Source organism: Polyodon spathula, chromosome 22, assembly GCF_017654505.1.
Source record: "Polyodon spathula isolate WHYD16114869_AA chromosome 22, ASM1765450v1, whole genome shotgun sequence".
Classification (NCBI taxonomy): Eukaryota; Metazoa; Chordata; class Actinopteri; order Acipenseriformes; family Polyodontidae; genus Polyodon; species Polyodon spathula.
The window spans coordinates 21382562-21409003 of record NC_054555.1 but is presented as its reverse complement, the minus strand read 5'-3'; the positions used below and the strand labels follow the sequence as shown (position 1 = coordinate 21409003).

Sequence of the window (26442 nt, the reverse complement as noted above, 5' to 3'; positions counted from 1 at the left end):
ACTTAAGGCCTCTGTATTTATACTACTATTTATATTACTGGAAAGTTCTAGAAGTTACTCCAAGTTTACTCAGCACTGAGTCTATCTGGAATGTTCTGGAAAATAGGTAAATTTCAAAATATCACTGTCCTGGTCACAAAAGCAAAGTTTGTGGGGAATAATAGCCATGTTCTATACTTTTGAGGCATAAGCAATTAGGAAATAACACTTAATACCCAGGAACCAAAAAAATAATAATTTGTTACACGGTGTTATGTTTGACAACAGGTACAGCAGTACCACATAGAAAAGCTGTTCTCATTTACAAGGTCTTGTGTCCTTCATGAAACAATAATGTAGCTCTGTACTTAAGAACATTCATGAACAAGAGGGAACATTCATGAACAAGAGGAGGCCATTTGACCCATCTTCGCTTGTCCGGTTATAGTAGCCGATTGAACTCAATATAAGATAATAAGAGGTAGTAACAAAAAGTCGTGTCTTAAAGGATCCCAGTGGGATCCCAGTGATTCAACATTGTTAGGCAACCAATGCCACTCTCTGGGTGAAGAAGTGTCCCCTATCCCACCTATCCTGTCCTAAGTCTCCACTTCCAACTGTGTTATACTAGTACATCACTTAAAATGCATATCTGGTTTGCAATTTGGACTCACAGCATCACAGCAATACAATTTAGAGTGAAATAGTTTAACAATAGTTTCCATATTCCATTCTGAAATCCATAAACATAACTACTTCAGGAGGTGTGGTTTGAGTGGGGATGCAGAAATACATAAACTATGTATTCTGACACTTACGCTAACTGTAATATTTGTGTGCCACTGCATAGTTCAACACCTTCCTGGAGACTTGCACTAAAAACAAAGATATGACAGAAATGTACATATCTGTAAACCAAAATATAAAAGCAGCATAGACTTTAGGGGCCTTTGGCAAAACATGATCCTGACACAGCGTTCACAACCAGCAAAGCGATCAATACAATCTCATCCAAGATGCTAAAGGTCAGCCCTCACCTCCACATGAAAAAGCAATACAATACCATTACACTTATTCGTCCTCCATTTGAGATAGCTACATGGTTCTTTTGTGTGTGTGTGTGTGTGTGTGTGTGTATATATATATATGAAAGACACTTTCTAGATAAATGTGTCTCTTAACCTATAACTTGCCTCCCTATCTCTGATATTGACAACAAGACCACCCTCATAATGCATGATGTTGTGCCCTTAAGTTATGTTTTAGTATCCGCAATGCATACAGTTTGTATGTCTCTACACAAGTGTCAGTTAGTTGAAAACTCATTATAACCCCTCCTATAAACAGACATTGCTTACTTCTACACTTCTCTACAGTCCTTATGTAAGTGTATTGCAGAATTTTAAAGAGTCCTAATATTCACAGTTTAATTAGTAATCGTTAATAATAAGGGGGAAATCCATACAACGGGTCATACTGTACATGAGTGGGTTTATTGAAACTCACTGAGCGGATATCAACTGACATTTCTGCAGGGCAAGAACCAGATAATTGACTGACATGATTTTTATTCTACGGCCCTCTGTTAAATATGAAATGATTAATTACATCACCCTAGTGCCTTGCTTAAAGCCTTACGTCTGTAGCTGGCTACCCAGTAATGTTTCTTGATTAAAGCGCTTCTGTTTGTATTTGTTCTGAGAAATGGGCAGAATTCAATGTTTTCTTGCTTTTAATAATAATGTTTTCTCATTGAATGCTAAATGTCTGAATATTGGCAAATCTCAAGGTTTACTGGTAAGTGTCAGAAATAAACATGACGTCATTTTAGTTCGGACATTTAACAGAACATCTCAAAAATAACCAAGTGCCTTTACCAATAAGCTTTCGGTAAATGTCCGAAAAGCAATTTATTTCTTCATCAGTCCAGTCATTTACCTGGTAAATGCTGACCGGTAAAACTTAAAATTTGACAGAGTCTGACTTTTGCCATAACACATACATTATTTTTCTCTGTCTGTATAATAAGTTTCACTTGCATTTTAGTTTTCTTGGAAGGTTTTAGTGTACATGTTTGCTTCGTGCTTTTGAATAAGAAAGCATTCTTAATGCACTGATTACTGTTGATTATCCCCAGTCCCATATTCCATTAGGAAATCAGTTGCTGATTGCACCTCAGCAACATGATACTGTTTATGCCATATTCACAAAAGAAACAACCTGCTAATGTTACAAATCCTTAAATAAATACAACCAGAAGCATTATTTCAGGAGTTCCAACAAGCACTGAAGTTACAAAAAACCTTCTTCGTGCAATTACTGTTTAATGATGGTGAGTCGACGACATTTAAAATGAAATTATTATCAATTTGAACATCAATACTATTAACACTCAGTCTTGTTTTATTTGTTTGTGTAAAGAACAAAGCAAGAACAACCACTACCCAGTAATTAAAAGAATGGTGCTGCCACTAACCTCGCCATCCTGCCTTATCTTCATTATTCAGCAGCTGACGAATCAGCTATTAAAAGTAATTAAGCAATTCATCAAGCCTGTTTCAATTACGGGCTCATGACAGAACCAGATTCCAATCATGAGATGAGAATACCACAATCACAATTGCTCAAATACAGTACACGCAGCAACATACAGTATCCTCGAAAACTATCACAGCACTAGAGCAACAACGTTCATGCTGCCAACGAAGGCGTTTGCCAACATGTCTACTCAAGCTGTTTTCCCTCTGGGGACAAGTAATATATGAAAAAGAAAATGTTGGCAGCATCACACTTATCATATTAATTGATTAAGATGGTGGCATAGAAAGCATTTGCTGTAGAAATTATTAGGAACACATTTAAATATTCAAACAAACACTGCTTGAACGGATTTGGCGACAAAGATGTTTGTGTTTGTTTATATAAGAGAATTCACAAATGAAAGTGTGAAAATACATCATGTAAAGGAAACTAATAAACAATGTACTATAAAGAAGAGTTTATCTTCTTTCACAGGCAGCAGGGTGCCAGGTTTACTTTACTCCAGAGTTTGTGTTTTATACCTTTCTATGGTATGAATTATACTTTTGTTTTCCAGCTAATTCAGAATTTCGAAAGAATATTTGAACATAAAAAACAGATGTTCATTTGAACATAGAAATATGAGCACATTTATGACCCTCAAAAAACAAACAAACAAGCATATCATTAAATAACCTAAAAGCAAAGCAGTTGTAACCAGTGGTGTAGTCCTAAATCCACCAACAAAATATAGACCTCTTAAAAAAAAATTATTTGTTCATTGAGCTTGAGGTAACATTTAATAGGTAATGCATGTGTCTCACATGCGACTTTTACAGGCTACTCCCCTAGTCAGTGCTGCTAGATTGGCAGTTTTCCACCAAATTTGTCTTGTTTTGAAAGCATCTTGCAGGTAAATATTGGTCATTTAGTTATTTTTATCGTGCATGTTCTTTTTCTATTTGTTTAGATTATGAGGTTATCATCAGTGCAGAACTTCAATCACAACGCCTTGTATAGTATATCACGTCCTCCCTTGTCTTTTTTCTGGAGCCCAGCATCCAATAAAATTACAAATCACACAAACGCTGTTATATTTTGGCTGCTTTAAAAAATTAAAAAAAAAAAACAATTTGGCTACTTCATCAGCATTTTTACTAAAAAACATTGTTAGCCCTATTAAACTTTAGCACTTTAGTTTGTAACTCCTAATGTTCTCTTCATTGCATCACAAGATGGAGGTGCTCTGTGCTTCCCTCAGCCCATTAGATGCACACTTGTGTACTTAACACTTAACAGCACTGTTATTCTCTACATCAATAGACTCTCCCTGTTCTATACTACATGGTCAACACAACCAGCTTTTATTTGACCACACTGGAGTCAATTATCTCAAACAAATCTCACATACAACCAATTAAAACAACTGTAGGCTTTTCAGTCAAATGGCAATCCTCATGTCAACTGTGACCTCATCACTAATAGTACTGCACATCATCAAACCAGTTGCACCAAAATATAACCTTTCAGTATCTTTAGTTGTATGCAATATATTAAAGTGTGGCTAACAAAATCATTTCTTACCTGTCATGCACTTTCATTCACTATATAGGTCTCAAATGTGCAGTTTTGAAAGAAACACACACTACCACAAAAACTTCCATTTTCATTAATAATGTGTTGCAAACACAGATTATTTTTAATCTAAGGTACAACCAGAAATTAATATACATTTTTGTTAATATATGTGTTTCTTTCAAAACTGCACATTTGAGCCATATAATTAACATGCATGGCAGGCACATTTTACAGACTATTTTACTAGCTATAATCTCGTTAAAAGGGTTAATTAAAAACAAACTCTCTTTCAGGTTAATACCTCTTATTATCTTGCAGCAGTATAGGAATTGTCGTAAGGACACAGATAGGAGGTTATAGATTTTTTTGCCTGTTGCAAATAAAGACACTCCTAAAACTTGGCTTTTAAATAGCTAGGCAGGTTATCGATTCCATTTGGTATATTTAGTTACAACTTCTTCCATTGCTCCAATATTCAGTGCTCAACATCAAATGTATTGTATCATGACAATCTCCTATGTGAAAGAATAGCTCAGATTCTTGTCTGCTGAACTCCATTCAACTCATCAATGCTTATCCAAGTAGTCAGTTGTTCCCAAAACTTATTCAGTGTTGAACTCCAGTGATTCAGCATGCTAGGCAACCCATTCCACACCCTCACTGCTCTCTGTGTTAAAAAGAGTCTCTTACCCTCTGTCTTAATTGTCAGCTGTGATCCAGGTCCTGGTTTTTGTGCTGCATTTAAAGTATTGGCTAGGTTAACTTTGTCCTTTAAAGATTTTAAACAATTCAGTCAAATGTCAGTCTTGCATGTTGTATTCCACCACACATCAAAAACAACCCCCTTTCATGCCATTAACCATACCATATTGAGCTTCTGCTGTACTTTATGATAAGCTGTACACCTTTCATATGACATATAACATATATAAGAGAACTTGATAGAGATTCTAAGCTGCTCAAACTGTTTGTTTGTATGATATCTGTACACGGGATGAACTGCACTAAAATTGTGTCGAATCTGTAACAGTGATTGGTTGATCTCTTATACATGATTTATAATTGACGTCACCTCTCAGAACTCCTTCTAAACTCCCTTTTCCCATATCTCAGACACTGACTGGAATTCCCTGTATCAACCTTGTCCCTCTTTTGTATTGACGTGAACATGGAAGGATATGATTAGAAACCCTTCTAGTTGGACGTTGTAATTTCTAGATGGATACCTAGCATTAACTACAGTACACTTACACTTTTGTTACATGTGATACTGTGTGTTATGTGCATTTACAGTAGTCAATATTGGTACATTGCAACTACAGTGTAAACAGGTACCTATATACTGTATATTTTAAAGTTTATTGACAGCTGTATATATTATATTAGAATATGTGTGTAACTTCTACTCATTGTCAATATCATACACAGACGTTCTCAGTCTAAAACCCTGTATAAACTCCATGCATTTATAGATCCCCAGCTTCAATAGTTTCTCCATTGATGTGCACTAAATCACTGCACCAAATTCCAGTTACAAATACTCTTAAATTATGATTAAGTTAAACATAATTGCTTCTCTTAAACCCTACAAGTTGCCTGTGTGTGGAGGGGAAGGGTCATTTAAAGATAACTGATTAAGTTCTTCACAGCTGAATCCCAGTTTAATAGAGTCCAATTAGAAAAGTCCACAAGAAGAATGGCCGGGTCCAGAATGCAGTGTCTCATGACTAAACGCTTTTCAAAGCAGATTTATATGCTGCTGGTTGAAGGCTGAAGGCATTGGACTCTTGCTTTAACCACTCTTACAGAAAAGAACTGTAACAATTAATTATATTTGAATAATTTGAGGTTTATGCAGTTCTGTATTCTTTTTTCAGTGACCGCCCTGGATTCGTTGATGTCACAGATGTGGTTTGTCGTGTGTTGTGGTGATACGGCACACAGAACTGGCACTCCGAATTGCTAGATGAGAATATTTAACAGCTTTTAATAATGACCGTTCAGCTTTGCTTTCACCGTGAAGCAGTTGAAGTGAAGGATGTTGAAAGCTCTTGAGGAAGAGCGATATGCATTATTAATAACAGCTATCTGAGCTCTCCGCCAAAAGACACTTATAGACAAACGAGGTCATGAAAACAGTAAGCCCAGCCATTCATTAATCTAATAGAAGCTGTTTTAATGCCTATTGTACATTGTTCATGCTTCTTTTCCTTCTGAGTGAAGGAAAAGGTTGTTGTATCCTCACACAACACATTAAGCAATGCAGTGCTATGCGGTTTACCGCGATAAATACAATGAATAGGTAAATGCAATTTAGACATGGGTTTTAGAAACTAGCAATATATGTTATTTAAAAATGATTCCTACAGTTGAAATGGCACTTGGTGTTAAATGACACGTTACTGAAAACTAATTATTCTCAATTGAATAATCTATCAAGCTATTCATGAACAAAGTTACAGGAGTGTCAGTAAAAGCAATGGCCACGAAAAGAGTATAGTAAAACAAAAAGTCAACGCTTAAAGGGGTTGGTATCTAGTACCATGAAAGGTTGAAAACAGCACTTCGCGTGCATGTGTGACTTTACAATACTTGCAGGTAGTCTGCTACACCCACACTTACTTCCAAGGATATTTTACCTGGAGAGCAAAATTCTTTCCACATCTTCAACACCTTCTTTCCTGCAATTAACCAACCAGCTGCTGCCCCTAATAACTGACTACTCATATCCTTTGACCCCAAAGACATTAGAAACCACCTAGGAAGTACTAAGGCTTGCAAACTGAGAGCTTTCTGTAACTTGTTATATACATTTTCTTTAAAAAAAAATAAAAAACTACAAAACGTTCAAAAACTGCACATATGAAACCTAGTGAATGGAAGTGCACAAAAGGTCAGACTAAAAAGATTCTTTCATTACCTATTACCTTTTTGATGCAGAAGAAATAATTTTTTATTGCAAACCCATGAATACTGAAATCTGATAGAGGTGTAACAATTTATCATGAACAAATCAATTTGCGATACTTAGTTCGTTACACCCCTGGTAAATGTCTTTCAGTGCCACTGTAGTTCTCTTCCATGTACAGGTCTAATGTGCAGTAAGGTTGAGGGTGTGGATTTGCTTCAGCTCACCCAAGTTGGAGGATGCCCTTCCCTCCGCAGCGCGGTCCTTCAAGCTTTCTGCGATGCCCAGCTGCTGCTCGTGGTATTGCTTGGCTCGCTCCAGGTCCTGCATGCAGCGGGCAGCGTGGCCCAGGCCGGCGTAGGCCCGCATCTCAATGGGCTGCTCCCCGAGCTCCTGCGCCAGCTCCAGCACGTGGTTGTGGTAGGACATGGCCTTGTCGAAGTTGCGGCGGTAGTGGTAGGCGCTGCCCAGGTTACTGTAGGCCCGCGCCTCCTCTCGCTTGTACCCTAGCTCCTTGGCAATTTTCAGGTGCTGCTCGTGGCACTGCACGGCGTTGTCGAAGTCGCCCATGGCAATGTACACCGCTCCCATGTTGCCCAGCTCCCGCGCCTCCGAGAGCTCATCTTTGGATTGCTTGGCGAGGAGGACGCACTGCTTGTGGCTGGCCAGGGCGTTGGGGTAGTCCCCGATGGCTGTGTAAACATGGCCCAAGCTGCTCAGCGCCGAAGAGGCTGCCTGTGAGCAACAAAACAGAACGCCCAGTTAGTTTCAAGAACATAAGCACTCAAATTGCCTTGATGCAATGATGTTATAATAATTTATTCATCAGAAAAGCCAAATTTGGTCCATTGTTGTCAATTTAACTTGGTAACAAACTTAGTTATCACAGAAATAAAACACCAAAAAACATAATCATCAATCAGATTTCTTTTCCATTGCGTTTATCACAGGGACGTAATGCATATGTTGCAGTGTCAGGATCTTGTAATTTCTCTGGTGACAAATGTGGTAACCCAGTAACAGCATGCTGCCCAAGTGCACAATGGAATGAACGCTGAAGCTTACAGGGTGATAGGTGGCACCCGCTACGGCTATATACCCACCAGCTATGGGTTTCCACTTTCCAATTGCTTGGGTTGTACCCATTCACCTGATCATTACATTTCTTACTAAGTGGACCATTTTATAATCACCATGTACAGCTATGGTTAAATGTTTTGCACCACCTAGAATTTTAGTATTGAGGCATAATTAAAAAAAAACCTGTATGAACATAATTTTTGTACAGCATTTCATGTTAGATTTCTAAATGTCACATTTTTCTTTTTTTTTTGTCAAGTATATGGAAAACTATAAAGTGGTATGTAATGCAATACGTTAACGTAACATTATTCAACTGGTTTAATTTGACTTCAGAAAGCAAAATTTGTTAATTCTATAGGGTGATGCCAAACTTTTGGCCGTAGCTTTACATGAACTGTCAGACTGTTCCAGGGCATTCAAACTGGGTGGGCCCAATCCACAGTGAGAGAGAGCACCGACCACGACAAAGCAAACACTGCATCAGACAAACTCTTTCAACAAAGAATAAATGAATGGATGTCTAAATGCTAGTATCAGCAGTCAAGTCTGCTACAGTAGACAGTTGTGACATGGAGACAGGGAATATAAACAGGGATCGCCTTCTTATTGCACAAGTCTGTCTCTGTCCAGATATGGTACAGACCGGATATATTTGTATACATTCATCTTTACACAGCAATTACAAACTGCAGGACTGTTAGAAGGTGTTATTTGTTTTTAAAGAGGTTTGTATTTAAAGAGACACATTCTTAAAATATTTAAGCTAGATAGCATATTAGGTTAACACACTCTTCATCTATTGTGACCTGGCTTTAAATTCACAAAACCTACACACAATTCTCAACAAATTCCAGTGCCAGGCTGTCTCAAAATGCGAGGCCATGGATTGGATGGGCAAGGAAACTTAGCTGATCCCTGGCCCCCTAAGAGGAGAGTCCCTCAAGGGCTGGTTTGAAATATGCAAAAGCTTTTAAAAGAAGGATGTTTACCTCAATCAGCAATCTAAAGCAGCAATGTCAGCAGAATCAGTCAGCAGCAGCCCGACGTCTATTATCATAATATATAGAAGTTGTTTACGGGATACATTGAGTTTCTTTTTTTTATGATAAATGGACATGCTTTCCCTTCTACATGACAGTTACACATTTATATTGGAATCTTCTATTTATAAAACATTTATATTGGAATATCTAATGCAAACCGTCAATGCTTGATGTGGTAGATGCATGGGGCTGTACATTTTACAACTTTACAAACTGTCAAAAATAGGCCCTTTGTTTTTGGTTTTTATTGAAGTTTACTCAACTATTACCCTAAACTATCAGTTCAAGCTATTTGCTAGCAAGAGTGCTGTTTAACAGAGCTTGATACTGTGTGTCACTTTGATCTTGTAGAGTCAATGACAACTTTGATACATCACTTGTCAATAATCCATCAGCTTTCCCATCTTGCACAAGGATTGGTATCTGCTGGAGTGATTAGTTATTTTTATAGTGTCAATAAAACATAATTACTTGTACATTGATTAGTTAACAGCAACTGCACAGGGACTAAAACAGGAATATAAATAATAATACTAATAAAAAACAAACAAATATGTCCCGGAGATACAACATATTACACAAACAGTAAAGAATGGTTTGAACATACACTAAAAACACCACATTAGAGGGGTCTATCCACAAACCTATTGGGTCAAGAAAGACTACAAGAAACTTAATAAATTCAGTGCCTATAAATCTTTTTCATTGAAGACATTGAGAAAGACTCCAAATGTTTGTCACCGAATTTGTGAAGCTTCTTTGAGTATTCCTGAATGTACCACTATTAGGTGTTGTAGTTATGGATAAACGAGTTTGGTGGTCTGCACACATCCACATCACAAAACCTTGTAGTCTCTGCTTGAATAAGGTCTGCAAGGGACAGGTTCATGTGTGTCTCGTATTATTAAGGTCATCCTGACAATACATTGAAAGATCGTCTTCAGTGGATTAAATGCACACACAAAATGCAAAATATAAAACACAATACCAAAAAAGTGAAATGCAGATTTATCGAATGGTGCAAAAGCAGAGATTAAGAGCGCAGGCTAGTTGAATGTAATGACTTTCTTAATAATATATTGCATTTTATGTTAGCTGATGCTTCTGGCACAGCTTTGAGGATCGCTGTGCTACTGCCACTGACACTAATGCACATAAATGACATATTAATGTGCCAGTATGACTGGTGATTGAAGCAACACATTTAGTTAGAAACTTGGAATATATTAGTAAACCACATCTATATTAAATAAAAGCTCAATTTTGATGTATCACAAAAAATTAAAACCCACTTTATTTTCCAATTTCTCTAAATGTTAAAGATTCCACAAGATATTTCATGCTGAACCCCACTGAATCTGCACCACGGGAAAGCACACTTGCCAGGATCATTCATTGTCGCCCGACAGCCTCCTTGACTGCTGTGCTGGTGGCCATTTTTCACCTTGGATATCCCTGCAGTTCTTAAACTTGTTGTTATGGGGCTTAACCTACATTGCCACAATTCCCATAACTAATCAGTCACATATTCCTTTGGGGCTTTGGAACTGGCAGCTGTTTGATATTTCTCCAAAACATATTTCTTTTGTTACTGTTTGTTCTTTAATCCTTTAGTTTTTATAATTTTTTTAAGATGCTGCAGAAGGTTCAATGCAACAGCCAGCTATTTAGAGAAACCTAAAATGAAAGCTGGGGTCAGTCTTCCCTGGAATATCTCCACCACAAACACATCTGCCTCTCTTAATCACAGATTCCACTTCATTGTTTATTGTCCTTCAGTTGTCACTGTATGTGTTGTGGTTGTATGCAGTACATCGAAATCAGTCATGGTGGGATACCAGCTGAATCCCTATCAGCAGCAAATAAGTAGAACTGTAGCACTCAATGTAAGTGGAAAATATTCCGATTTGGGGAATGTAAACAGGGTGTAGCTTTTTCTCTATCTTTCCAAATCACAAGGAGACATGGATTTAAAACTGAAGTTAGGTTTCTTGTGAAGTGATAATTTCACTGATCTGAAAGTCAAGCTTTAGAAACACTAAAATAGGGTTTATCAGTCAAAAGCTTCCATAAATCATTGGGAAATAGCGTAAAAATAGTGTTCTAATCACACTTCCTATTTTGAACTGTCGCCAATGGTTCTTTTACCCCGGTTTTCTCCCCAATTTGGAAGGCCCAATTATTATTTGTATCCCACGTCCCCTGAAACGTGCTCCTGCCAGTCGGTAATTTTTCGCATTGTGGATCCACAGCGAGGCCACCAGTCCTACAGTGCCGGAGGGCAACACAGATGGATCCACTGCAGAACTGCAGGCACCCTATCGGTCACAGGGGTCGCTGGTGCGTGGTGAACCATGGATTCCCCTGCCGACCTAAGCCCACCCTACCTGGGCGGCGCTCAACCAAATGTGCACCACCTCCTAGGAACCCCCGGTCATGGTGAGCAGTGACATAGTCTGGATTCGAAACTGCGATCTCCAGGCTATAGGGCGCATCCTGCATTCCACGTGGAGCACCATTACTGGACACGCCACCCTGGGTTGAACTGTTCTTCTTAAATAGGGTTGGTTCGCTAAATATATACTATTAAAGAACAAAATGGTTTACTTATTATTCTACAACGGGTGTAATACGTATGTCACGTGTGTAACGTGCTTGTACAATATTCAGTATTGGATGGAAATGTATTCAATATTTGTTGTAATTTTCACACATTTTTTTCAATGTTTTTACATAATGTATGATGCTTAAGAGGTATGGATGATAAATACACTATTAAATATTGAATAGTGCTACATTTAGAAATACTAAAAGAGATTAATTAATTTAATGACAACTGTTTCATTGAGAAAGGCTTCTGGTATAAATGTTTTTCATTGAACGTATTAAACTTCTTTTAGTATTTCTAGACTTCTCTTATATGGACCGGCACTGTCCTATAAGGTCTAATCTTTATGCATTCCCTTAAATCTGACATTTTATTTAACTAAAAACAATTGCTGAACACATGTTTCACAATGACAGTTTGCAATGCTGCAAATATTGTACATTGACAAACACTGAACATAAATAGCAGCATTTCTACCACCTTGATATTATAGAATGTTACATCTTAGATAGATTTTGTCCGGGCCTATGGCAAATTTCTCCTGCCTTGGGAGCTGTTTCCTTGGCAAGAGAAGTGTATTACTGCTTATGGAACATACAGTAGGGCCTTCATTTAATGCTGTTTTTTAAAGATTCGGGATGTATAGCACCTGGAGCCCCTACTCTATCTCCCAAACAGATACTGCTTCATTTAATACAGTGCTGCTCATCCACAACAGTTATGCCCAGGTTCAGTTCCCCCTGCTCTGCATGACTCATTCCATTGGATCTGCAAGGGATACATCTGATTTCCTTTTAGGATCCAGATGAACTAAGTTCAGGTTAATGAAACTCAGAGGCCTGTGGAGAGCACTTGCCAAAACCATCAAAGCTACTGATTGGTTTGTTCGAGCTTAGAGCGGCCAAACAGAGATAATTGGAAGGGTTTTTGCTGCAAAATATTGAAGTGGGAGAGGAGAAGCCCCAACAGCCATTATTGACCTGCAAAATACTTTATTAAAAGAGCACTGAACATCAACCTCCTTTTCTTCATATACTGTAAATACACCAAATGTATCTGTGCCCTGACTGTAGTTCTTTTAAGACTTTAAAATAAGTTTAGCATTTTTACTGTTCTACTGTAAATAGGCCTTTGCAATTTTACTTTTTAAATTTAATTTTTAATTATGGATAGACAGATTTTTTCTTTATGAACTGCTCTGTAGCAAAATATAGTTTGTACTTCCTTCTTCCTGGTATTATATCACTTCTTATGGTAAGAGCCAGTTTCCATGGTGTGGCCAATTGGCTTCACTTCTATTGTTCCAGCCTCACGCTGGTATGTAGGGATGTGACGGTATAAAATTTAAAGGTATATACCACGGTTATTGTCATACCACGGTATAATGTCATATTTTTGTAATCCGTTTTTAAATGGCTATTTAAAGAAATACACTGTGGTCAAGTAATTTTTAACAAAAAAAAATAACTAAAGTTTTAAAACAAATCTTAATGTTAAATTGTTGTAGTTAAAGTTCTGCTACAAAACTTGTTGAAAATAAAAAGTTTCCAACAATTTGAAAAACCAAATAAATATGTTAATGCATTTACAGCAAGTTATTTTAACAAGGAAGTTCGCTAGTCAGTGTACTGTTAACAGCAACATGACTGCATACTTATTTTATTACAGTATCTGAGTTAAATGGAACAGCAAGGCAGACAAATTGCAGATATGAGGATTTACATTTTAAATCAGCAATGTTTATTAGGCAGTCAGACATTAGATCTGCATAAAAGAAAATTCCCAATTCAAATGTTCTCTTGTGGAGGTATTTAATCACAATGCACACGTTCTGCTTCATAAAGATTATGGTGAATCCACTAAAGTTAAAAAAAAAAAAAAAAAACACATGATGAAAACTCGCTTTCTGTGTGCTAACAGCCTGACTTTCAAGAGGCAAAATAAAAACTAGGTTGCAAAGGGGGTAGGGTATCTACAGTTTACACATGCTAGGTAAAAACAGAATTTGATTTATATATTCCAAGGACATTTGGCAGCTTACTTAAATAATATACATAATAATAAAGTACTTACTTGCGTACTTATTGTTTATAAGCCACTTCTCTCGCGCGATTTTTAAAGAATATATTCTGTGGTAGTAAGGTATAATCCTTATGCAGCTGTATTTTCTTTAACATGCAGTAGCAATATGGTACGATCTTGGCAAAATCGAACATGCAACGCAACGTTTTGTTTAGGACTAGGACAAATTACGCAGCTTCAATTAAAACGTATTCTATACACATCACAGAATTTATAAATGACAATATAGAAACTACCACTGCATCAATGAGGCATGAAATAAATAAAAACATGCATTATTATACTTTATTCAAATTAGTGTTCAAACAATTTTCTTGCACACAATCTCACCCGGAGTTTATGCTGTACTGTAATCCTAGAGTTTATGCACATGCTGCTGGAGAGCCTGGTAAAATAGTTGTATTCTTGATTGTTTTAAATGTGGCGTTCCATAAATTAGAGATTTCTTTTTAAGGTTTGCCATCCAACATCACAGTTAGCAAAAGCATAATAGAGTAAATGTTGTCTCTCACAACAGGTGCTGATAGTATAGCTATAGTTTGAAACCATGAACGTCCGCCCTTGCATAATATTGCTTAGTGCCAATTGGTTGAAATGCTAAATGCCAGCACCCACACGGCAATTGGCTGAAACAGTTGCTGCATCACTGTCCTGCTCATTCATAAACTAAAATTATCGGGAAACAAACAAACAAAACCGCAAAATGCGAGTAAGGCTCACCAATGGACAAACAGTGAATACACAAACGCGCCAATACTGTGAACTCGGTAATCATGGTATAGAAAAATGGTTGAGTTTTTCCAAAACCGCGGCAGTTTATACCATGGTTTACCATAAAACCAGTATACATCCCTACTGGTATTCCATTTACATTCGGTATACAGCAAAACCTCACTATGGCCAGTCGGGCAAATCAGGACTGTAAAAAAGTCTTGCGAGGTGTTCTTATGTTAAGGTGGCCTCAAAGCTGTATCCCAGCCTTAAAGCAAGGTTTTACTGTGAATATGGCAGACTGGTTCTGGGACTGCAATACTATCAACAAATCTGCTATGTAAGGGCAGTTACGGATATGATTATGTCACAGTGAAGGCGTGAATTTTGCCATTTATTTCAGAGACCGCTAAACCAGTGATTAACAAGAAGTGCTTTGTGGTTTGTACAATGCTGCTCATAATGGCTGACCTTTAGCTCAGTATATTTGGCCCAAATGAAGCTGAACACCTTAACATTTGAGATTATTGTGTTTATTGTGCCAGGCAACAGAGTGGACGCAGAAAGATCCTTCTCATATTTTCAGAATGTGCTGCTCACAGATAACAAACATTACATCAAAAGTGGCAATCTGTCAACTTTGTTCCAAAATCACAACAGTTTATAAAAGGGAATTTGTCAAATAGGATATCCGAGTTACTTCTTTTTATAAAGTTTAAAGATAAAAACTCAGCCATTATGGTTGTTTTAAAAAGTATTGTACAAAAATAAATAAATAATTCAAAAGATTGTTTATTTTTGCAAAGAAAAGAAAACTATATTCCATTAAACAGTGTTTGCTTAGTAGTGATATTACACTATTATAATGTACTGTTTTAAATAAATGTATATTTACGTTTACATTCAGTTGTCATTACACAATTCTTTTTTACTGTGACCATACCGTGAAAATTTCACATTTATAGCATGACTGTGCCGTGAAATATGTATACATTTACCGTGACAAAATCATATCCATAACAATAGTACTTGTAACAATATTAGTGGGCCTGCATATCCTGTTTGTTCACTCTGTTGACATCTGTCATAAAATCAATATTAAAAAAACGACTTGCTGCTGCTATCTGGTGAAACCAGATATCAGTAATCAATATGTTTAATCAAAATGAAATGCAGTTATTTACTCTGCAAATATTTTACCCAGGGAGGCCTTCAGAATAGTTTGTGATTTGCAGCAGCTGGTCCTTTGTCACATTGACAGTGTAATACCAAGACCCTCAGCACTTTTGGATTAGTGTTTACTTGGTGCTTCAACACCAATGACCACCTATATATCTAGGTTTTATAATACACCTTTAGTCAGGTGCTGAAATATAAAACAACCTAGCTCTGTTTAAAGGGCCTTAAATACTTGATGTTTTTTTTTTTTTCTAATTTTGAAAACAAAATGTACATTGTAATTAACAACAGTGTTTTTTTTTTTAGCAAAACTGCTAAAAAATACATCCAGAGATGGTCACAAAAGATCAATAAATAGTCTTTTTTTTCATTTTGTTCAATTTACTATTGTCAACTTGACTTTTAACATTGTTTTGTGTTTTGAATCAAAACTCATTATCTGGGTTGCAGTGGTTATTTCACTTCAGGGTCAAAGTTCAAATCTGGCTTCACAATAAACATGTCAAAACTGGGAATTCTCTGGAAACAATGCTGGCAGCTTTCGCGACCATCAAATTGATGTACACATTTACTATGGTATTCCGTGGCAAAAGCATGTCAATTATACATGCTAGTACAATAAAACAAGCATTGTTTAACAGAAAAGCTTTCTTCATCAAACAAATGAAAACCATGATAAAAACATTTTAAATGTGTTTTATTGTAAGGCTGGATAATCCATAACTGCTGAATTAAGAAATACGAAAATTAACCAAAATTCCAAGAAACATTGACAACTGAAGACATTGAAGAAGACTTCTAGTTGAAATGTTTGACATGGAATTGCAGTTTCTTTTAGTATTTCTTAATAGTATGGAAGGAGAAAGCACTATAACCAGCAACATTTCCACACAGATCTGCTATGGTAACAATGACAGTATGCTTTTATGAGGATCATGAAGGTTGTTAAGAGTAAGGTTGTAAAAATGCTTGCCATCTGTTATTTTTTTTTCTGAGTGTTCGTTTTTTATTTTAAAGAAATTAAACCCACATAATAAACGCAACACTGGGCTGACAGCTGCAGGAAATGGAAAAAGAACAGCAGGCCTTATTTCTGATCCATTTCATCACGGAGTCTCACAAAAAACCAGTCCAGCCACTAATCATCAGATCTGCTCTTTTTATATAAGCGGCAGAGACACATTCAATTGCTGAGCCATTTTGACATTTTCACAGATTGGAGAAAACGTAATAATCCTGGCATAACTATTTTTATTTGGATTAATTTCTATCATGTCAGAAATGAAATGTACATGATTGCAAAGAGGTCAAAGTTAAGGTCCCCGTCACATTTTGCCAGTTCAAGGTCTTTAAACCTGTCTGCATCACAAACAGTTTCTAGAGGAAAATCTCTGCAATAGTTTTGTGCAAATGTATGTGTTCCTTGAAGGAAGCCTATTTTCCAAGACGGTAAAAACAAACATTCTCAAACTCTGCAGCCCAATTTTCTTAGCTAACTAAAGCTGTATCCAATATGGTTTTATTCCTTATTTTTATTATGGGAGTTTCACACTGTACAGTGCAGAAAACAATGTCTTTCAATGCCTCAATGTGTCATTCAGAAAGCCTCCAGTTTGCTTTCAAATTAGAATTCTTGCCACGGTCACACTACCACTTACTGCCACACTTACATGTCGGAATTGAAAATGTCCCTGGGTGTCCTTAGGGTGTCCATACCGTTCGACTGCTTGTGTCTGGATATAAACACACACAGACACACACACACACACACACACACACACACACACACACACACACACAGCAGAATATTTCCTTCCTCCTTCCTCACATCCAGCACCACTGGGAACCCTAAAAGGCCAGCACGTACAGCTAATGCATTAAGTAAATAGAGGGCAGCCTCTTTGGAGCTACAGCATCGCTCAGATTGCTGGGAGACGTCTTGTTTTTCTTGGGAAAATATCAAACAAAATGAATGCTTGTCGAAAATCCAGTGCAGCTACTGGCAAATATGTAACTTCTGGAGATGAAAAGAAGGGGGGGGGGGGGGGGGGGGGGGAGGAGGCAATACACCTATAATTATGTCATTTATCTCACTAACTAGAAACAGATTCCATGCAAGGTTAAGCCATGGTAATAACATATTTGAAAATAACAGCAAATTGGATGCTCCAGAGTTCTCTGTGTTTTCCTAGCTTTTGACCAAGTAAGAAGGGTAGCTGTTACCTTGCTTGTTTCAAAGGCCAAGCAAACTTGGAAGGGAGGAGATGCTTTCCTCAACACATTGCACCTCCTTGAAGACCAAGGGCATTGCTTGGTGGCTAGCATAAGAAAGGCTCCTATAAATACTGTGCAATAACAAATTCAAATAGCTTTACAAAGCAGCCAAGTAACGCAGCCTACAGCTGACAATGAAATGCAACTTTTAACAGCTGTGATATTTAAATGAGCAGGTTAGAGCAGAACTGTCTATATCAGTGGTCTAATATTAAACAAACTCAAAGGGAACTAGCATACAACTGGTTTGTCATTCCTTTGCGAATAACAGTATTTATAATGCTGCTGTTGTGTTGGCACTATCACAAAATAGCATGTCCTGGAATCCAGCACTTGTAAGAGCAGTATTCCATATGTGAAATTCAATCATTCTCATTTCACAGGAGCATAGTCTAAAGTGGGGTTTGCCAGTCCACAAAACATGTCCTACACGAGCCAGCAGGAACAGACATTTCAAAAACAAGGTATAAATTACCAGAAAAGGGGATATTGGCTTTCAGCTGCACTATGGGGCCAGATGCGTTCAATTAAAAAAGGTATTGACTGATATTATTTAAAGCAGGTAAGATATTATCTTTGTGATCAAGGTATTTGCTTGCTACTGTATTTATCAAATATAACTAGAATATTTTTTGAAATACAGAACAGTACAAAAATATAGACTCAGAGAATCCAAACTTTTGGTTTTTAGGGATGAACACCACAAATCTGACAATTGTTAAAACCGAATTGTAGGAGTGAATATTTAATCAAAATATCCACCAACACATATTTAATGTGTTGTAACATAAGCTTTTACTATGTTGCCAACTAATTAACTCCCAGCAATGCAATGAGGAATAACTATCCATAGTTTAAAAAGGTTGCTATCAAGGTTGCCACATTTCATTATTATGGATTGCTTGCAACCTAGTAACATGGTAAGAATTGTACAAAGAAAAGGAGGTCATTCAATTTGGTTCTCGTATCTGATTGATCTCCAATATGGTTGATGGGAGGCCTTCAAGACTTTCTAGCATCATGTGAGTCGTTCAAGACCTAGCATCATGAGAGGCCTTCAAGACTAGCATTATGGGAGGCCTTCAAGACCTTCTACATAGGAAGCAAGCTTTACAATCCACTTAAAAAGTGAGGCCAGGGCTAAGGTGATAAGTTCACATTCTCAAAAATATTACTCTGTTGTTCCTCAGATCTGCCCCTCTAGACTGACAATGAGCTAGCGGAAGTACTGCACTACAAGACCGTGGATGGATAGAGAAAAAAAATACAAGAAAACCCAAAGAGAAGAAACTAAAGCAGAGAACGGAGAACCCTTGGGCAGACCCCCAACAGTGTCTATGAAAAGGAGGACGGAGACCCGGGTCGTACAGCTAGTGGCGATGGGGGAAACGCTGCAGAGTGCAGCATCTTGATTTTGTAGTTTTATTACTGTGTTTTACTTTCCCTTTTTCTTTTGCCTTTTTGTTTTAAGTCATCGAAAAAGAGACCAACAAAAGAAAGAAAGAAATAAAACTGGGCACCTGTGTGGTGTTTTACAAATACACTTTTCTGTCTCCCATGTCAGTGAATGCCCACACCCTTCCACATACTCATTACAGGCTACAACGCTGATATAAAACCATGGGTAATGACAGTTTGTTGGGATTCAAACACATGGAAGTGCTTTTGCCTTTGGGTTTCTATTTAGCTTTACGCAGTAATGAATTGGTCAATTAACATTTGCAACCCAACCACCCATACATGAATCACACATTGTCACAAAAACACAGTTTATATATATATATATATATATATATATATATATATATATATATATATATATATATATATATATATATATATATATAATCCTCTCTTCTCTCTCCTTTCCACTGGTAAAGGGATTGAAAAAAGTGTGCCTTTTCAATATATAGGAAAGGAGAATTGAAAATATTTGTGTAACTTATGAAGCTGTGACAGGGAATGTGATAATGCACATGATTCCAACGAGGCTAACCCTAGCCACTAGCCAATAAGAATAGCACAGAGACCAGGACCAGAGGATGCAACTAGACATTTAGTAGACTTAGAACAGAGAGTATGAAACACTAAAGCAGAGAGCAGGAGACACTTCTTTATCCACAGAGTGGTGAGTCACGCTGCTGACACTAGAACAGAGAGTAGGAGACCCTTCTTTATCCACAGAGTGGTGAGCCACATTTCAATCAGCAACTATGAAATGGAAGAGCACTAAATTGCACTTATGTTTTTTGGCTATGAATCAGGCTGAAATTATAAGTATATCCATGTATTACTGTATATATCAGAGACATCAAACAGCAAGACAAATGGTCACTCTACATTCATCAGAATCCTTGAGCTTTTACAACAGGTATCCCCATAACATACAGTGCAACGGATGCATACACTCATTGGCAAAGCAAGCATATTTCTGTAAATCTCACATTGCATTAAAAATGATTCTCTCAAGATGTTATAAGAATGTGGAAAGAGAGTGGTGAGCTGGTAATACTGTTGACATTCAATCTATCTACAAGTAACAGAAGATTGGATTGCAGGTTTCACTCAATGCATTCTAGCTAGCTGTTTCTGTTAATTAGACACATGGAAAGAAAGGGTATGGAAGTTGCCCAGTGTCTAATAGCCTGTGAGCTGTAAAATCATCCTGGCACTTTTAATTTTATTTCAACCTGCCCCTTTAGGTGGGTGGGTTGAAGGATTCACTAAGTAAGATTGGAGCATTAATCTGTTTATTTAGTGTCATCTCCAGCTATCAGCTCAACAAAGATTGTAGCACAGACATACATTTAATTATCATGACGGGAAAAGCTGTACTTTAACACAGACAGCATGCTAACATCAGTTTTCAAAGGCATGTTTTTGTGGAGGAATTACCCTACCAGCTTTTTAGCGCAAGATCAGTCACTCTAGAATAATTTTTTCCAACCTTTTCTGAGTTCTGTTTTGGGGTTTCCACACTTACCAGCATTGTATTAAAACAAGTGCAAACTGTAGTCACAGTAGAAAATACATCTTTAAAACTCTTCAAACTATTTGGATAAATAACAACTATGATTAATCGATTACTGATCGATTACTCAGTTAAACATTCATAATAGATTAAATCGTTCTGTGACCTATTTGGAGCATCTTCTATTGACATGTGTTCCTGCTTATTTTCAAAAATGACATTTTATAAATGTATGCATGATATTACTATGTATAATGATATTAACATGCATGTTGACAGTTATATTCAAAGGCATGTGTGAATATACTGTTGTGCCATACAGATGTGTTTGTTGAGATGGGCAGCAGAAATTACACCCTAAACCTATATGCAATATGCAATAACAACCTCCAGTGACCACCTCTACCGATTTGCAGCACTAGAATGTTAGTCAGCTAGTGTGAAACCCGATCACTTCTAATGCTGGCTTGTGAGGCACATTGAACTCCTCCCCATGCCTCTCAATGCATGTAGAGTGGCTCCATTGCCTCTTCACATTGTACAGTCTGGGGAATCTGAAAGGTTTAGGGACAGGTCGTTACAAAACTAAGGTTTTTTATTTTGTTTTTTATTTATAATACTGCATCTTTTCAAAATCCACTTTTACCCTCCTTTCTATACGAAATGCCAAATTCAAAAAGCCTCCTAAACACTACAATCCTTTTACCACACAGGAAGACTAAAGATCATTGTGTAACCTCAGTACCCACTTACCTACCAAACTACTGAACCCTGAAGGCAGCCTGGGAAATCTGCAGCTGGTCTTGTTGGGTGTCTGACCAGTAGTGGTCACTGGAGCGTGATAAAACAAACTATTCACATCTAATTTTCCCACTCTAACGCCATAGGATTATAAAGGCCAAGGCAGCTCCAGGTCCACCACAAAGGCATAGGAGGGTTTTAATCCATGCTTCCATGACTCATGCTGCAAACCTCAGTGCTGTTCCTAGCGGAGCCAGTAGGGACCCCTTCAATATAAAAAAAAAAAATTTACATTGTACATAAAACGTCACAATCTAAATCTACTGGCCTTTAATCAATTAATACATTTAGTAAGTATACTTATTTCGGTCAATTCCATTCTGTATGCTGTAAAGTTGTCTTCCATACTTTGCTGCAGTTCAGGACTACAGCATGATATGTAATATTCCTGTCTCTACTAGCTGTTATCGCTCTGCTCTAGAAAATAATTGAGACTCCCTCCATGGACATGGGTATCTTTTTAAGTATGCAAATTTGCCAAGGCAGGTCATTTACAAAGAGCATGGTGGTGTGTAAAGTTCACAGCCTGGTTAAATATGAATCGGGTACCATTGCAGCCATCTAGCAGCAATGGGCTCAGGTTTGATAAGCTAATAGATCACTAAGCTTTTATCCATTTTTCCTTGATGGGAGCCTAACATTTTAAAATGTATTGGCAAAGCAGTCTCATTACACACATGTTGCGCTGAATACACAAGAAGGCTTTACAGTACTTGAGGAATGGGCTGGTGGGCAGTAAGAAAATGTTTCTTCACAGTAATCAACCCAGCCTGGCTGCTCCTCTTCATTAAGTTCAATAAGAAGAGAGACTTACTCAATTACTAATCTTTGCACGTCTGAACCGCTTGTCATGTTCACAGACTGATGAATCTCAGCTCCACGTTTAATTTCATTTTGAGATGTTTTCAGAATGTAACCACTTGACTTTCACTCAATGTACCACATATGTCCTCCTTGGATAATGCAAAAACATTTTCTATACTCTTTTAAAATGTAAATATTTCCCATGAATGAACCTTGACTGTTTCAATTAACTGGTAAATTGACTTGTAATTGTGCAAGGGACTATTGAAATTATTAAAGTCCTTATCTGCCATCACTGAGCAGCTTTGCTTTGTTAACATTGCAAATCCCAGTCCCATAAGGAAGCAAGCAGCTTGAACTGAAATGAGATAATGATGGTGATTAACTTTATGAACACAGGTGAATCACTTTGACCATTATAGCCATTACTTCTGTGGCAATCAAAAATAAAATAAATCAGCTTTAAGACCTTACAAGAAAAATATGTATAACGGTGGCAAATTAAGCTAACATGGAGCAACATTACTGAAAACTTTCTTAACAAGTCCCTAACACTTTTAATAAGCACCCTCTCCACTAATCTTGACCTAAAGTCCTTTCATTACTTTAATAGTTACAATACTGATATAACCCATAACCCTATGTGTCGCTATGTGAACTGTGGATCATATTTGTATTGCATTATCAATGGTGTGGTAGCTGAAACGAGAAGTACAGTACATACAGTACAATGTTGCATTAGTTTCCCAAAATGCTGCTTTCTGCTAATAAGTTAATGAACTAGAACCTTCCTGTATTGTCTTTGATAATTGTGGGGCTTGTGAATTGAAGGCACAGGCTACAGTCAGGCACAATGCAGACAAGCACCTTGAGAGAGACATCTCACAAATCTAGTGTGTATGGTTAGGGTCAATTCCAGTTCCATTTCAAATTCCTTTTAAAAATCAATTCTGAATTCCAAATTCCCATTCCATTTTAATCAATTTCAATTGTAATTCCAAATCCATTGACGACACAAGCTTTATTATTAATACGACATAAGCTTTATTAAGCAAACATATATAACTTGTTAAACACATGATGTACAGCTTACAATACAAGAAATGATCAAATCAATTCAACTTGCTATTATGGAAGATGCTAAAAAGCCTCTCAACAGGTGCTGATGAAACAGATATTACGAGGCACTTGCAGACCAGTTTGGAATGGCTACAGTACCTGTGTATGTGCATGCATTTACAAGTTCTATATCTGTTTGCTCAATAAAGCCTATGTCGCAAAATGATTTGGAATTGATTTAAAGGGAATGGGACTTGGATTTGAAATTGGGAATTGATTTTAAAAAAGAATTGAAAATGGAACCTGAACTGACCCCAACCCTGCAAGTGTGCACACTTCAATCTTCAACTGAGCCCCTCCATTCAGTCCAGAGCTTACCCAAGAAGACACAACCCATTTTGTGCAATTATATCAGCTTGCTAGTTATTGGATTAGCCTGCTGTTACACTGCCCCTTGGGGATTGGGGACCTCAATGGATCAAAGGTAAAAGCAACAAATAGGACAACTCTTGTAACCTACAAGAACTGTACAGCCATTTGTTAAATACATTTAAAAAATCCAGAGTATGTTAGCCTATCCATTGTCAATGTGACTTAAAAATTGTAAAAGAACGACAAACAAACAGCATTAAATAAATATTCCTCCAGAATACATCCAGCCAGAATATGATGCCTTGGTCATGTGGTACAATTTCACCTGTCATTAAAATACCACTGCAATGCATCTGGAGGGACTAAGTGGGACTTAATTTAGTTCAGTACATGTCCCTGTATTTATAAATGAAAAATAACCATGTTTCATAGCAGCTTACTGTAGATTTGACCAGCCCCCATAAATCCATAACAGATCCACTCCATCCCCAATCCCCTCTTTGCAAGTACTGTGAATCATAAATGGCTAATTAGTTGGACACCTTGTGCTCAATTACAGGGTAATTAACGTCATGCCAGGGCAGTGGTGTAACTTCCAGATGCCAGGTCCTATTATTAAGCTGGGCCAAATCTGACACCGATGAAAGGATTAGACACAAGCTGGGACGAGGATAAGAAACACAACAGACAGGCAGATTAATAGATAAAAACAGACAAACAGACACGCAAGAGTCTAGTAACACACCGACTAAAAGATTACAACCCATTTGTCAAGTTTCTGAAATCAATACGATTTGCTGAATAATCTATCAAATAAATTCCGGGCTACTGCAACAACAGAGATGGCCCATTGCTACACAGGAGCAGTTCAACTCATTATATTTGTAACCGTTACCAGTTGTCAGCTCAAATTGATTTTAGGTCAGCGTTACTTTGGCTGGATTTCGTGGCAGGCCACAGAAATGAGAGAATGGTGCACTGGCTTGGAAAGATACCTCCTTGATTAACAGAACTTCTACTGAAACATTACATGTCTGACCTGACAGCAGATAACTGCTTAACATTTCAAACCTTTTCCAAAGCATGCTGACAAATCAATAAAGGCCGGCAGTGCACTGAACTCTGGACGAACCTATCACTACACTATGGTTTATATAGGAGATAGGAGGTAAAGTGTGCAAGGATAGGACTACTGAATAGTTCAACCTTGCGACCATTAGAGCAGGCTGAAAGAGGCCATAAGAAATAAAACATACCCTTTTAGGCGTTTTTGATTGTGGCTTGTTGAAGTAACACAGATACATCATTGATATCTTAATACAAAAAATGTTGATGCTCTAAAAGTCTTGGGTTTACCAGGGATCTGATATTGATGAGATAAATCCAATGTCACACATAATATATTTTCATTGAACAGAGAACCAGTTGATAAATCTACATGATAATACACTGCATGGTTTATTAAGGCCTAGTTGAAAGATAAAAGATAACAAAGCCCTTACTCTCAATTGCCCTGCTCTCTGTTTTGGCAGTTATTTATTTTCATTAAAATAGTTAAACTAGGATAAACCCTTCAGATGAAACCATATCATTTCAAGAGAGTCCTGGGGAGAAAGCAATAAGACACAACATTAAAAATGCACTTGGTACTTAGAGATGTAATGATATGCTAATGTAGTGATTCCCTATCACAATATGCAGGTGGCAATACGACATGTATCTCGATTCATGTGATGGTCCTGAAGGGCTACTTGCATTATGCATAATAAGATCAAATGATCATTTAATAATGAACTATTTTGTTAAGACAAATATTGATCAGGTGAGTATGCATCCATACCAACCATAAAACACATGTATTCTTCACTTAAGAACCAATTGGTAAACTACAATCAGGTAGGTCATGCTTTTGGTCTTGTACCACAATACAAGCGATGCTATTACTATATGATACATCATGTAACAAGTGTATCATGATTCATTGATACAGAATAAATCATTACACCCCTAATGGTAAAAGAGCATGCAAGAAAACATTAAAAATGCAGACAATTGGGTCTTATTCTTCCAACATAGAACCTGAATGGTTAAAAGTAGAGAAACACACATCCACTTTACATTTCAAGTCAGTTTTGAAAAGTGAGTGAGAAGACTTAAATGTTTTAAATACTCTTGTTATTGCTTGTAGCACACAGTACATTACAATACTGTACCAACCCATTGTGCCACCAACAGCAGTATCAGCAGACAATGGCAGAGCACAAGCAGGCTGTGTTCCACTCCCTTACTCATTCATTCGATTCACTGAACCATCTCAAAGGGATTGACGCTGCTACATTGCAAACAGCTGACTTGCAATAATACACGCGGGGCTAACATTCACAATAACCACTGATACTCTGGATAGACATTTTATAATAGGAGGGGGTTGTTTGTATAATCAATTATGTCAATTCTGTGTGACAATAAG

The 26442-nt window shown here is 37.3% G+C and overlaps 1 protein-coding gene across 3 annotated transcripts in view; it reads right to left on the bottom strand.

The window, feature by feature from the left end:
* The window catches only part of LOC121296783 (tetratricopeptide repeat protein 28-like), a 406425-nt gene that overhangs the window by 75628 nt on the left and 304355 nt on the right, over positions 1-26442 (bottom strand). For all 3 annotated transcript variants that reach the window (XM_041222559.1, XM_041222560.1, XM_041222563.1), the window contains one exon: positions 7213-7720. In XM_041222559.1, the coding sequence (XP_041078493.1) occupies positions 7213-7720 (508 nt within the window). The remainder of the gene's footprint in view (positions 1-7212; positions 7721-26442) is intronic.